At 44.6% G+C, this 12506-nt stretch overlaps 1 protein-coding gene across 1 annotated transcript in view; it reads left to right on the forward strand.

Annotated features, from left to right (window-relative positions):
- The first annotated feature begins 5544 nt into the window (after positions 1-5544).
- Positions 5545-12506, forward strand: part of ULK2 (unc-51 like autophagy activating kinase 2) — a 40229-nt gene continuing 33267 nt past the window's right edge. Inside the window, exons 1-3 of the mRNA XM_065695164.1 lie at positions 5545-6291; positions 7519-7611; positions 8851-8892. Of these exons, the coding sequence (XP_065551236.1) occupies positions 6199-6291; positions 7519-7611; positions 8851-8892 (228 nt within the window). The 5' untranslated portion in view covers positions 5545-6198. The remainder of the gene's footprint in view (positions 6292-7518; positions 7612-8850; positions 8893-12506) is intronic.

Genomic DNA, 12506 nt, shown 5'->3' on the forward strand with positions numbered 1-12506 from the left:
GAGTGGAAATTACATTGTCAGATTAGTTGCAGCAAGCTGTCATGAAGGTTAAAACGTTCTCCATAGCCCTCATACTGCAGTTGCTGCTCAATGGTTACTACAGTTAGGAACAGGACTATGGCTTTCATGCTTCCCACCTGCAGAAGATGCATTTTAGGACTTTATTCCTGGTGGCAGAATTGCTTTGGAGAATTAAGAGAGGATGGTGCATTAAGGGCCATTTGCTTGTCTGCAGTTGTTCAGTTGAGCAAAAGACTGGAACAAAGGGTTAAATCTTTAATATGACTGAGCACACAAGTTGTTGGTATCTCTTTCTGCCAGCCAAGTCAGCAGGCTCTATCTTCATGGGATCATTTGGGAAGAACTCAATATCCTGTACCTGCTCTTTCATTAATGTGCTTCCTCCAGCTGATTCTTGCTGACAGCGAAGGCCATGTTGCATCTATCTGCATAAACAAAACCCTTCTTAATTCACTAAGATAAATGTTGCAGGATAGGGTGGTTTAAAACTGTAGGTGATAATTCTGCCTTCCCCTGACTGCCGTGCCCTTGGGAAGGAGGAGCACACATGCGGCTGACAGATCTCTGGTGGCAGCCGAGGAGCTGCTTGTTTTGCACTGTTTTGGGGTTCCTTGTACTAAAGGAAATGATCCACCCTTGGAGTTCTGCTCTGTGTCCCCAGGTTTGACTTGCTGAAAGTGGCAGCTTTGGCAGCTGCTGCTAAGACGTGACTCGCTCAGAGGGAAGAAGCATCGATCTCTGCTTCCTCTCTCAAAGTGCAGCACATGGTCACTGTGCCCTGTGAATCCATAGTCTGTTTTGCATTAGAAGTAGGGATGTATTTGAGTTAGGGGAAGTGATCCTGTCTGGGAGGCCAACTGGCTTGGCTGTGTGTGTACATGTGCCTAAAGAGTACTTCCTCATCCACTGATTTTCAAACCAAAGCAATCTCAGTGCCCTCTGGCCATGCTGCAAACCTCAGACAGCTCTTGCCATCCCTTCAGACAGCTTCTTTGACACAGCCTGACTAAAACCCACCTTCCTAATGGAAGGTTTTCCAAGAGCAGAAAGGTTTTCCAAGGCAAAGCAAGACCTCTTGAAGAAAGAGAGGGCCTTGCAAGAAAGTTTACACCAAAATACACTGTCTTGCCCTTAATCTTTCTTTGACCTGGTAGCGCGTAGATTTTGAACCAGGCTATGTGATGGCGTTGCACGTAGACCAAATCTAATTTTCCTGTCTTAAGCAGCTGCTGCTATTTTTATCATTCATACAGCACCAGCCTTCATGCATACTAAGTGCTGGCCCCATTCCAGCTGTATTCCTAAGCAATCCCGTAACAGTCCTCCCTGTTTTGTTTGAATGCAGCATTTCCCGGGCCTCTCTCTGCAGTCTCCTGCCAGCTCTCATGCGCTGGGGAAGAGCTGCTGCCCTTCACTTCAGAGGTGGCTCCTTTTTTGGCAGAGTGTGAAGCAGGCGCGTGACCTCCCTCACTCTGCTGGCAATGGTGATGTGAGCTTTAATTAGCTAACTTCGAGAATTGCAGATGCAGATTTGGGTTTATGGTGTCACTAATGGGGGAAGACATTGTTCAGAGGGCAAATCTAAAAGGTAGGCCAGAGCTTTCTGATTGCATTTTCTGGGAACTGCATCATTAACCTTACAAAAAGTCTGCTGAAACGCTTCAACTTCTCCAGTGCTGTGTGATGGGAGTCTCAGTATCTGCTGCTGTGTATCAGCCCAGTTTCTCCCAAGTTACTTGTTAAGCCTACCACACAGGTATGCCTACCACAAGGGTGTTATTTTGCACTAGTAATGTAGCAATAATTTTAAGCATATCCAGAAACTATTAGTCCCACAAGCCCTCTGACACTTTGTTCTTTAAAGCTGTGATAGCTCAGCTGATGCCACCATTAATTTTGTTACAAATGGAAAGGTGGTGATGATAAGGACTGGGAAGCATGCCAGTCCTCAGAGGAAGGTTTACCTGTCTAATAAATTCCTGGGTTATACTGGAGGGAGAAAAGGAAGGAGAGAAGAAAATGATAAGAACACCTAGAGTGAGGGAGATTGTTTGGGATAGCACTGAGATGAGCAGGACAGTGCCAGAGTCTTGCCTTTGGGGGTTGATTTAGATAAGTGAGGCCTTAACATCCTCACAAAAACTGTTCTTGGGGCTGTGTGTTCTGGTTATCTGTGCTGAAGGGCTGGCCAAATGGAGTACACATTGTGCTCCTTGGGTCCTTGGAGGCACATGTTCATGTTCTGCTTGACCCAGCTGATCTCTGATTATTTTCCCAGATCAGAAATTTAACTTCCATGTGCGTTGCCTGGGGGAAGATACAAGAAAATTCTTTCAATGAACAGGAAAAAAATACTCTTCATTCATTGTTACGCATGAACATTAAGAACAGCAGCTGTCTTTCTGCTTTTCTTTGGGACAATCCACGTACCATTAAGGTGATGTTTCCACCTCAGAAAGGGCTGTATTTCAGTGATGTGGCTTGCTGGGAAGCCCAGTAGTGTTTTTGAGGATGAAATGTGTTATAGAAACCCAGAGTGATGTCTGTGTTCTGGACAGCTGCTAGCACATGAAAGCATACTTCTGTGTACTCAGACAACCTGGAAGATCCCAAATCCTTCCTAGATTTGTTGCTCTTGTGACCATTAGTCCTTGCTCACATCTGAGGGTCTAATTTGTCTGAACCAGTGTAGTGCAGCTGGGAGGGAGCCACAAATCCATCTCGAGTGCTGTCATGCTGTGTTTTCTTCACTTTGACCTTGTAAATTGGTGGTCCTTGCTGAGCACTGGTGGTCTCTGTCAGTAGGCTGCAGGCCCTTCACAGTGTGATGCTGAAAATGAACTCGGGACACAGTACTCTCTGCTTCTGAAGGATCACTGTGGTCAGTGAGACATGGTACTGGCGCCCGCTGCCTGGCCATGCGATCTGAGCACACTGGGTGTTTTATTGTCCTGCTGCCTTGCTTGTCAGAGCAGAGCAGTGCATCCCTCCTAGTGCTGCAGGGCTGCCAGCACTAAATGGTGAATATCTGTGTGTATTCCTTGGGCAAGGGAGGAGCAGCACAAGCCCCATGGGGTTATCCTGCATCGCTCTCCCAGTATCTCAAGTAATTCAGTCTGTTCTGACCTCTTTCAGCAGCAAAAGCAAGTGGAAATGCGGTTTGTAAATAGGTTTATTGTAGTCCACAGGTGCTGGAAATATTGACATGTAGAAGCTCCCCCAGATGCTAATCAAGGACCCAGCTCAAATGAGTGACCTGCATGCAAATCCCACTGTCCTTATGTTTTTCAGACATCAGTTCTTCAGATCCCATTCAAATCCCAGTGCGAGGCAGCATGTTTAGTTATTCTGGTCAAACCTCCCTGCTGCTCTTGGCTGTTTTGTCCTTGCTGTGCTGAAACAAACCTGCTTGAGGGCTTCAGCCCCATTATGAGGACAAAAGGACATCAGACATGCTACCAGAGAGAAATGGGTCTCAGTTTTGAAGTGTAATGCAGAATGGGTGGCTTAGAAATTCCTGTAGTGTTTTTCTCTGTCCAAAAGGCATCCCTATGGATTATTTTAATTATTTATTATTTTTTAGCTTCCCTAAAATGTAGCTTATGACATTGACTTTGAGGTGAGGATACGTTTTGCTGGCGAGAGGATTAATAGTGAATATGAGAATCAGTGGATGGCAATAAACAGCCAGTTCTATGGGAGATTATTTTCTGAATCAGAATAGCTAACACATTGAGACTTGTGGGCTTTTCCTGGGTTTAATGGGGCACTGTGAATGCACACTAGAAAGTGGCTGTGTTACTACCAACACCTTCATTTATTGGAAATTGGCATATTTTTGCATCTCATTTATTCCTTTCCATGGGGGTGTTCTGAGACCCCGAAATTACTTGGTCAGCTTCACTTTCTCAGTTTTGTTTGCTAGGGTAGTGGCATGCATGGATTTGGGATAGGAGCTCAGAACTTCTGAAAACAAAGTAGGGGATCATGTTTTAAGGAGTTTAAAAGCCATTTGGTTCTCTTTGGAACAAAACAGATGTCTTGGGATTCTTCTTATGTCTTTATATAATGTCTAGAGCTTAAAATGCCCTCATTGTCAGTATTCCCTTAAGAATCTCTTGCTGGATATTTTTTTAATCCAAGTGTGTTGTGCTTGGAGATTCTTTGCCATGGAGGTTTTGATGTGGTACACAGCTCCAGTAGTGCTTGGTGACTGAAAATGAAGAGTAGGAAGAGCACCAACTCTGTTCAGTCTGTTTTGATCCACCAGTGCTGGAAGCAGAGTCTGTATCACACAAGAGGTGGTGCAGCCCTCCTAAGTGGGGTCAGAGCTCTACCCTGAGGATCCCAATGTACAGCTTGTGTCAACTGCAAGTTCAGTGGTGGGTTAATTGCTGATGCTGAAGGAATCTGAGGCAGATGGGGGTATTGGGGAGGCCTGAAGGAGCTTTACAGGTGAAACTGGGATGTGGAGGTGGCCTGATGGAGAATGTGGGCAGAGAGGAAAGAGCAGTGAGGAATGGAAAGCAAAGGAGTGGAGTGCAATTATGTAGACCTGGAGGTGAAGGTCAAAGGCTCCATGTGACTGGTGTGTGGTGACTGTTTTTTTTAATGCTTGTACGTGTTGCTGTAAACAGCCACAGGCTGATCTGAAAGTGCTGAGGCGCAGAGGCTGTAAATTACAGGCGTTGTTCTCCTTATAAAGAGAGCAAGCAACTTCAAGTGTCTGGCTGACAGCATTTTGCATGCTCATTCCTCCACTGCTTCTCCATTCAAGTTCCTTGTATTAGGTTTGATGTAGTCTTGGTGAGTGGCTGTGAGCCTGGGGGTACTGGGCTGGCCATACCACCCTGGGAGGGTGGGATGATCAGTACCTGCCTTCAGGAACATTTTCTTCACCAAAAGGGTGCTCAGGCATTGGAACAGGCTGCCCAGGGCAGTGCCGGAGTCATTGTCCCTGGAAGCATCCAAAGACCATGTAGATGAGTCCCTTAGTCACATGTTAGTGGTGGCCTTGGCACTTCTGGGGAATGGTTGGACTTGATCTTACAGGTCTTTTCCAACCCAGTTGATTGTGATTCTGTGATTGACCCCTGCCATGCTCTGTGCTGAGGGCAGCTGGCTCACGGCCACCTCTGGCCCTCCCTCTTCTCCTGGTGGCCCCTCAGCGTTGTCCTCACTGGCAGGTGGGCTTGAGGTGGCCGAGAAAGCAGATGAAGCGAAACACAGCAAGCCTTGGAAGCCATGGCGAGGCATGAGGGGCTCAGTGCACGGTTGGCTTCTACCCCAGCTCTGTGGTGAGGAGGGGGGCAGGTCCCCAGGGCCTGGCTTGCTGTGTCCTCCCTGAGGAGACGACAAGGACGAGTCCCGGCACGGCGGCGAGGGCGGCGGAGGGACCCCGCGGCGCGCTCCCGGCGGGTTAAACAGGGTGAGGCACTCTTTAGCCGCCGGCGGAAGCAGCCGAGCGCTGGGGCCTGCGCGATGCAACCTATAAAAGGCGTGAGGTGGCGCGGAGGTCTGGGCAGTCGGAGCTGGGACTGGCCTGGGTCGGGGGTACCGAGAGGTGCTGGCGGAGCGGCAGGAGCCCCGAGGAGGCGGTGACGGCCTGAGAGACCCCCGCGTGCATCTTCGTAGCGTTCTCCCCTTCCGCGGGCGGTGCGGCGGTGACAGCGACAGCCACCCCCGGAGCCGCGGGCCGCGCCTCCCCACCGCCCTGCTGGATGCTCTGGGGCTCGGTCCCTGAGGGGGGCCGCGGCGCCGGCAGCCCCCGCTGTGGCGGGGCCATGGGGGCGGGCAGCGGCAGGGCGCGGAGCCCCCTTCCCCGCTGAGAAGGCCCCTCGTCCCGGCGCCGATGCCGCACTGTCCCCTCTTCCCCGGCCCCTGAGAGACTTCCCCCCGCCCAGCTCCGCTCCTTCCCCGCCTTGCCCTCCTCATGCCAGACGGAGCCCCTCGCCTCGGAGACGCCCTGCAGCAGCCCCGCCGGGCTGGGGGTCTGCGGCTGCCCCCGCGGTATGAGAGGAGCTGCTCCCGCCGCCGGGGGCAGCCAGGAGAGGGGCAGACTCCTACCCCGCCGCCGGTTGCTGTGAGGCGGCTGTAGCTGCCTTGGCTGGAGGAAGACCCCCTTTGTTTTCTCTCCCTCCCTTCTTCCTTCCCGGGGGCTTCATGCCCCGCTGAGGGATGATGGAGGTGGTGGGAGACTTTGAGTACAGCAAGAAGGACCTGATAGGACACGGAGCCTTTGCTGTGGTCTTCAAAGGTCGCCACCGCAAGGTAAATAGCAATGGGCTTTGCTCGCAGCCGGAGCGGGGCCGGTTACACAACCCGGGCTGAGATTGGGGTCTCTCTGCTGGGCTGCAGCCATCAGGAGCCCCTCCCGGTGGGTAGCGATGGCTGGGAGGGTGTGTGTCCTCTGAGGGAGTTGTGTCGTGATTTGTGTGTTTGGGGAGAAATAAGAAGGAACGGGCCGGGGTGGGCTGGGTACCGGGGTTCGGGGCTGGGCCTGCCGCTGCTGCAGCCCTAGAGCTGAGATGCCGGCTCCCGGCCTCCATAAACCTCCTTTTTCTCCCGTAACAACCTATCTGCATTCCCACCTCTCCTCTCTGCTGTTTGGTAGCTCCCTGACATAACGGCGAGTGGAGAGTTGCAGCTGTATGGGAGGCTGAGCCCTTTGTTTGTCTGAAGGTTCATGTTTATCTCGCTGGTTAACGAGGGATCTAATGGAAAATTGTCTCCTTTGGGATTGGCAGAAGATCTCTTAAATTCAGAGGTGTCTGGTTTCCTGGCGTGACTTGCTAATCACCCTGGATATTCATAGTTGCGTTATGGTTTCTTGCTGCTGTGAGAGTTTATTCTGGTGTTGGTGCCTAAAGTGCTCTGCTTTCCAGAAAACAACTCTTCAGATTTATCATCTTGGAGCACTGGGGCAGCACTCGCAACTTGGAGAGGCACAGGGCAGTGATTTTTGAATTAAAAGAAAGGGGAGAAAGGAAAACAAAAACTTTTAAAGGCCACTGGAGATGCTCCCACCTTACAAACAGTCAATTTATTTTTCGATAATATATAAATAGACAATACAGAAGTTTACTTAAAAAACCAGAGATGTTTTCTTGTGCAATTTTCAGCTGTAGAGCTTAAGGATGAAAATGGGAAGTCCTTATAGGAGAGTGAAAGTAACTGGATCATTGAGAGAGGACTAAAAAGCAGACACATAGCACCAATACAAAAGAAAAATAAATGGGATATGATTACCTGCTACTTTTGTTTTTTAAATGCTTTGGAACCCATGAACGTGCAGTGTAGCTGCAGCTGGATTTTGATAGCTGTCTAAGCTGTTGTGGAATGAAATAGTTCTTCGTGGTGTCATGTGATGCAGTCACTGGTGGGTAGAGTAGGGGTGATCTCACAACTTTTTCTCCAGTTCTTTACTAGGTAGTTGTTAGTGGTTAAAGTCAAAACCAATAGAAAACTGACAATACTTTTTTGCTTGTTTGCTTCCAGAAAACTGATTGGGAAGTAGCCATAAAGAGTATTAACAAAAAGAACCTGTCAAAGTCACAAATCCTACTTGGAAAAGAAATAAAAATCTTAAAGGTATGTTAATTTGCAGTGATTTTTAAAGCTTCTTTACTTGAAAAGGAGACTTTTGCCCTAGTTCATTTCAGGTCATGGGTGGTATCATAATAATTGCTGTTCTGCTGTTTGTTTCTTTTGTTAGTTCCAGGAGAAATTTAGAACTAAAAAGACCAAGATAAAAAAAATAAAAAGGAAAAAAGATACATTTTCATTCTGGAAATGGTCTCAGAATGGGTTATGGGCATGATTTTGTAGTTAAAAGTAGAAAATTATGGAACTAGTCTCTGTGCTTTGCTTATTGCACATGTAGAAAATTTGGCCCTTCAGGATGGCTGATGTGGCACCTTTCCCAGGCAGTGCATACAATAAAAGTCATAGCTGAGGGTAAAACTTCAGTCTTTGATCTTTCCTTACCTTCTTTGCTCAAAGATGCCTTGAAAGCTAAATCACCATGCTGAATTTGATTCCTGAAGCAGTCTTCCCACTTCTGAGGTGTGTTAATTGATTAAAATGTGTAGTGTGGCTCTAATGAAGTTTAAAATGGAGCGTCAGTTATTCAGTGCTGTTTTATGCGAATGCCTCCTCGGATGGTCTCTTGTCATTCTCCACTTTCTGAACTTCACCGCATCTCATTTTAGATAGCTTTGCAATAATAATTAGTGCTGCTTTCTTTCCATGTTTTCAAGCTTCTTGAGATACATCACTATTTTATACACTTAATATATATATGTTATATTTTAGTATATTTGTTACACATCAGAAATTGTAGTGTTTGATATATTAGTGTGCTGCAAGTATTTAGTGAAAACATGTATTATTTTGAGCAGTTATAGTTAGTTTGAGCTGACCTGTGAATTTTATTTGCTGTTACTTGGTTTGATTTCCTTTTCATTGCAAAATGGTGCAGTTGATTTGAACCAGAGTTGGTAACTCTGCTAAGTGGGAAATGTGTGAGACTAAATTTAGTGAGTTTTCAGTGTTCAATGAAGGATCAGTACTTCCTGTAACAAAATGTAGAAAATAAGTTCTGCAACCAGATGTTTTTATGACCTCTGAAGATATTGCCTAATTTCCTATTCTGTAAATATTGTCTAAACAGCTGGGATTTTCTCCAAATTCCATCACGTGGTCTAAACCAGATGCTGCCTTCCTGTGTAAAATTTGGTTCTCTTTAATTATCACCTAGCATAATAAATTTAAAGGAATAATAATAATGACAACAGGCCATTTTCATAATGCAGATATTTTGTTTTACAGGAACTTCAGCATGAAAACATTGTAGCTCTTTATGATGTCCAGGTAAAAATATATTTTGATGCCTTTTCATTGAAATTTATTTATGCAAATACAATGCATATGTATGCTTACTGAGTAGAAAATTTTGAATGGCCACATATTTTGTTGCTATGATCAGTCTCATATTTAGTTCCCTAGCAGTGGTGGGGGAGTTGTCTCATCTTTAACACACTATGCACTTACTTTGTGTTGCTTCTTTCTAATAAGCAGGATGCACTGTTGAGATAGAAAGCCATGAGGAATACAGTTTACTGCCAGGCAGTAGGGACAAGTGGCAGCCTGAGAAGATCTGCAGAGGCTGTTTGTGTAGTTTGGTCCTGTCTCCAGAGGAAAAGAATCAGCTGGCTGGGCTGGGAGCTCGGTCAGTGGCATTAACTATTTTCCTGAATTAGCCTTGTTTCCTTGGCCCTGTAATTTAATTGGAAAGTGGGTGTTTGTGGATAATGACTGAATAAACCTGAAGGAAAATGTACTAGTAGGAGCTGATCTGAATGGGTGAAGCAAGTGACATTAAGAAGACAACATAACTTAAAATACTGTATAGAAAAGGATTAGCATCCTTGAGGTCTCTGTAACAAGGAAATGTATTGTGTGGCTCTGTATAACAGTGAGGAAGAACTGAAGGAAGTAGAAGAGCACAATCACACCTGTATATATTGTTGCTGCCTGTGTTCAAGAGGCCAGGATAAAGTATAAAAACGAAGCAGACATTTGGATATTTTCAAGTAGGAGAAATAAAAATTAAATGGCTTCAAATGGTCTTCCTCTCTTTATGCCCAGGATCCTAACTGGTAAGGTGAAGGAGTTGGTTTTCTGGCCTATCCAGGGTGCTGTATTCTACTTGGTAGGAAGTAGATCTTATCCTAAGGCCTGCAAGTGTTGAATAAAGCTAAATGTGATGTAGGTTATACAGCCATTTGTTCTGCTTGAATAAGAACTATGTATTTTATCTCCTGGGCTCAATTCTAATCTTAAATGCATAGTTACATTTATGAAAAAAAATAATAATTAAGAACCATCCAGGCAGTGCACAGTTACAGGAATGGAAAGTAGATGTTTTTGCATTCTTCAGTATTTTCTGTCTTCACACATTTGCACCCTTAAAGGTTTTCAGCTTACTTGTAGATATGTATCTCTAGCTATAGAAATCTGTGTTCACATGACACATGCATGGCAGGCTCAGGTTTTGCTGTGTATAGTGCTACAGGACATGTACTAAATTCTTTTGACTTTGGTACGAAACTGGTGTTCATGTAGCAACATGAGCTGTGCATCAGAACTTCCCATCTGGATGTGTAGACTTTTCTCTCTCCTGGATCTTCACTTCAGAGCTGAGGACTTCAAATGATATGAGCTGCTCTCAGAGGGAAAGCACAGGTTTTCCTGACTATTGCTAATTGGAAATAATCTCTCAGCATCCTAAATTTAGTATATCCAGACATCTTAAAAGAAGCTTGCATTGTTGACTGAGGGAGTTGGTGTGTGAGTAAGCAGCTGAATTTCAGTTTTATCATTTACAGTTATTTATATTTGAGCATTACTGTCTAAGCTTTGCACTGAGGGTAGTTGACTAGGTATGTATTTTGGTGATTAAACATTGTATGTCTTCTAAGCCTTGGAAAGGCTCTTCCTTCTTTTGATCTATGCATAGAGCATCCACAAGGGAAGAGAGGGCAGAGCTGTACACTTGTCTGTGGTTTCTTTACCAAAACGTTATTTATAAACACAACTTCTGTGCTTCTTAGCCACAGGAGAGGGTGGCTGTAGAGTGACGGGACTTCTTGAATGATCAGTCCTGTGCTCTTCATTTGAGAAAGGAATGTTGCTGCTTGTCACTGACTCTTGCATTTAAATAAAATCAGCAGTTGAAGAGAAGGAAAAACCTGTGTCTCATACCTTGGGCATATTTCAAACATGGTAATGGAAAACATAAAGCCTGGCAGTATGATGCTACATCTATAGAAGAAATTGCCTTACAAAATACGATCTAAAGAATGTGACACTTGTACAAATAAGCTTTTCCCTTCCTGCACAGGGCTGTGTTGTGAAATATTATCCATCATTAACTTGTATGATTACATTAATTTATAACCCAGCAAGAATGAACACTATGCAAGCCATTTACATGTCTACTCGGCTGTTACACCTACTAATTTTCTTCAGCATTTCATGCTCTAGCATGTACTGCCCTTTGTGTTTGCCATAATACTGTGGACATGGTGATATAGTACAGCAGATAAGACTCTAGGATTTCAAGCAATTTTTAAGTTGCAGAAGCTTTTTTTTTTTGCCTCAGTGCTGGAGCCAGTGGAGTCTGTCACAGTAGAAAGATCTCAGTGTGACCGGGAGTCTTGTTTTATTTTTATAGTTCTGTTGGTCTGAAATTTTTCTTAACCTTAGACAGTTTGAAATAAGAAAAAGCTCATGTTTCGGACGTACTGTTTGGCAAACCATTTAGCTGAATAATCCAAGAACTGGTTGTTGCACCAAGTTTCCAGATAGAAAAGATGGTGTGAAATGTAAGTGGCAAAACTAAATAAAAATGTGTAAATTAGTTGCAATGAAGAAGAAATATTTTTACATCTCATAATAGTAAATGAAATTATTTGTACTTAATGGCAATACTTTTGAGATTAAAACTGTATCCCTGCGTAGCAATTTGGAATATATCTTTTGAGAATGAAAAGGTAGTTGTTATTTTACATATTGCAAAAGACTTAATTTGGAATTGTTTTCACAGGAGGTAGCTTCCTTCTCTTTCATCTGTTTGTTTATATGAACATTAATCAGTGTAATAAAGAGACATACGCCATTAGGTTTTAATTAGATCTAAAGAGAATTTGTGAACCATTCTGCGGCGAGTATATGAATATTTTAAAAGCTTCTATATGTTGCTGTTGCTTCAGCTCCTGTGAACACCGTTTTGATAGGTTACTTGGTATGTACAGGGTGCTCTGAGATAAATTACTAGAAATGCCATTCATCCAGAGACACACCCCAATGAATTGGTGTGTGCATTGGTTAGCATCAAAATCTTTTGTTCCGGTGCCAGCACAATAATTGCCCTTGATTTCTGTGAGGTGTTTACATGCAACACTGGCAGGTTTGATCTGCAGTTCAGCATTTGATGTAAGCAGAGGAGCAGTGCATGCCATTGTTGCTTGTGCCATCTCAGAATGCTGGGGATCTGCACACCTGGGTGTGGAGACTTGGTTCTAAGCCTGAAGACATTTGTGCAGATAAACTTAAGTATGAACTGTTCATCTGTGAGAGGCACAGGGTAGGGCTCTGAGTAGTAGGGCTCTGAAAAATAAATATAAGCAGCTCACCTCTAAATGCAAGATTAATTTTTTCACAAAGTGAAATGCCTGAAACACCCCAGACTGTAATCAGTGGATAGCAAGACGTAACCTGTTGAGACCTATTTTTATTTATCTTCTTGAGCAAGACTTTGGTAGTCTTTTATTTCAATAAAAAAAAAAAAAAAAAGGAATCTTATATCTCTCAAATGGCATAAGAATACAGCTCTTTTCCCATGGTGGTGCTGTAGGATGTCATTCGTCCTGCAAAAGAAGATTGATCTTGGGTCCTGTTAATTGAGGAAATGGAGCCCACTG

Source organism: Lathamus discolor, chromosome 14 (assembly GCF_037157495.1).
Source record: "Lathamus discolor isolate bLatDis1 chromosome 14, bLatDis1.hap1, whole genome shotgun sequence".
NCBI lineage: Eukaryota > Metazoa > Chordata > Aves > Psittaciformes > Psittacidae > Lathamus > Lathamus discolor.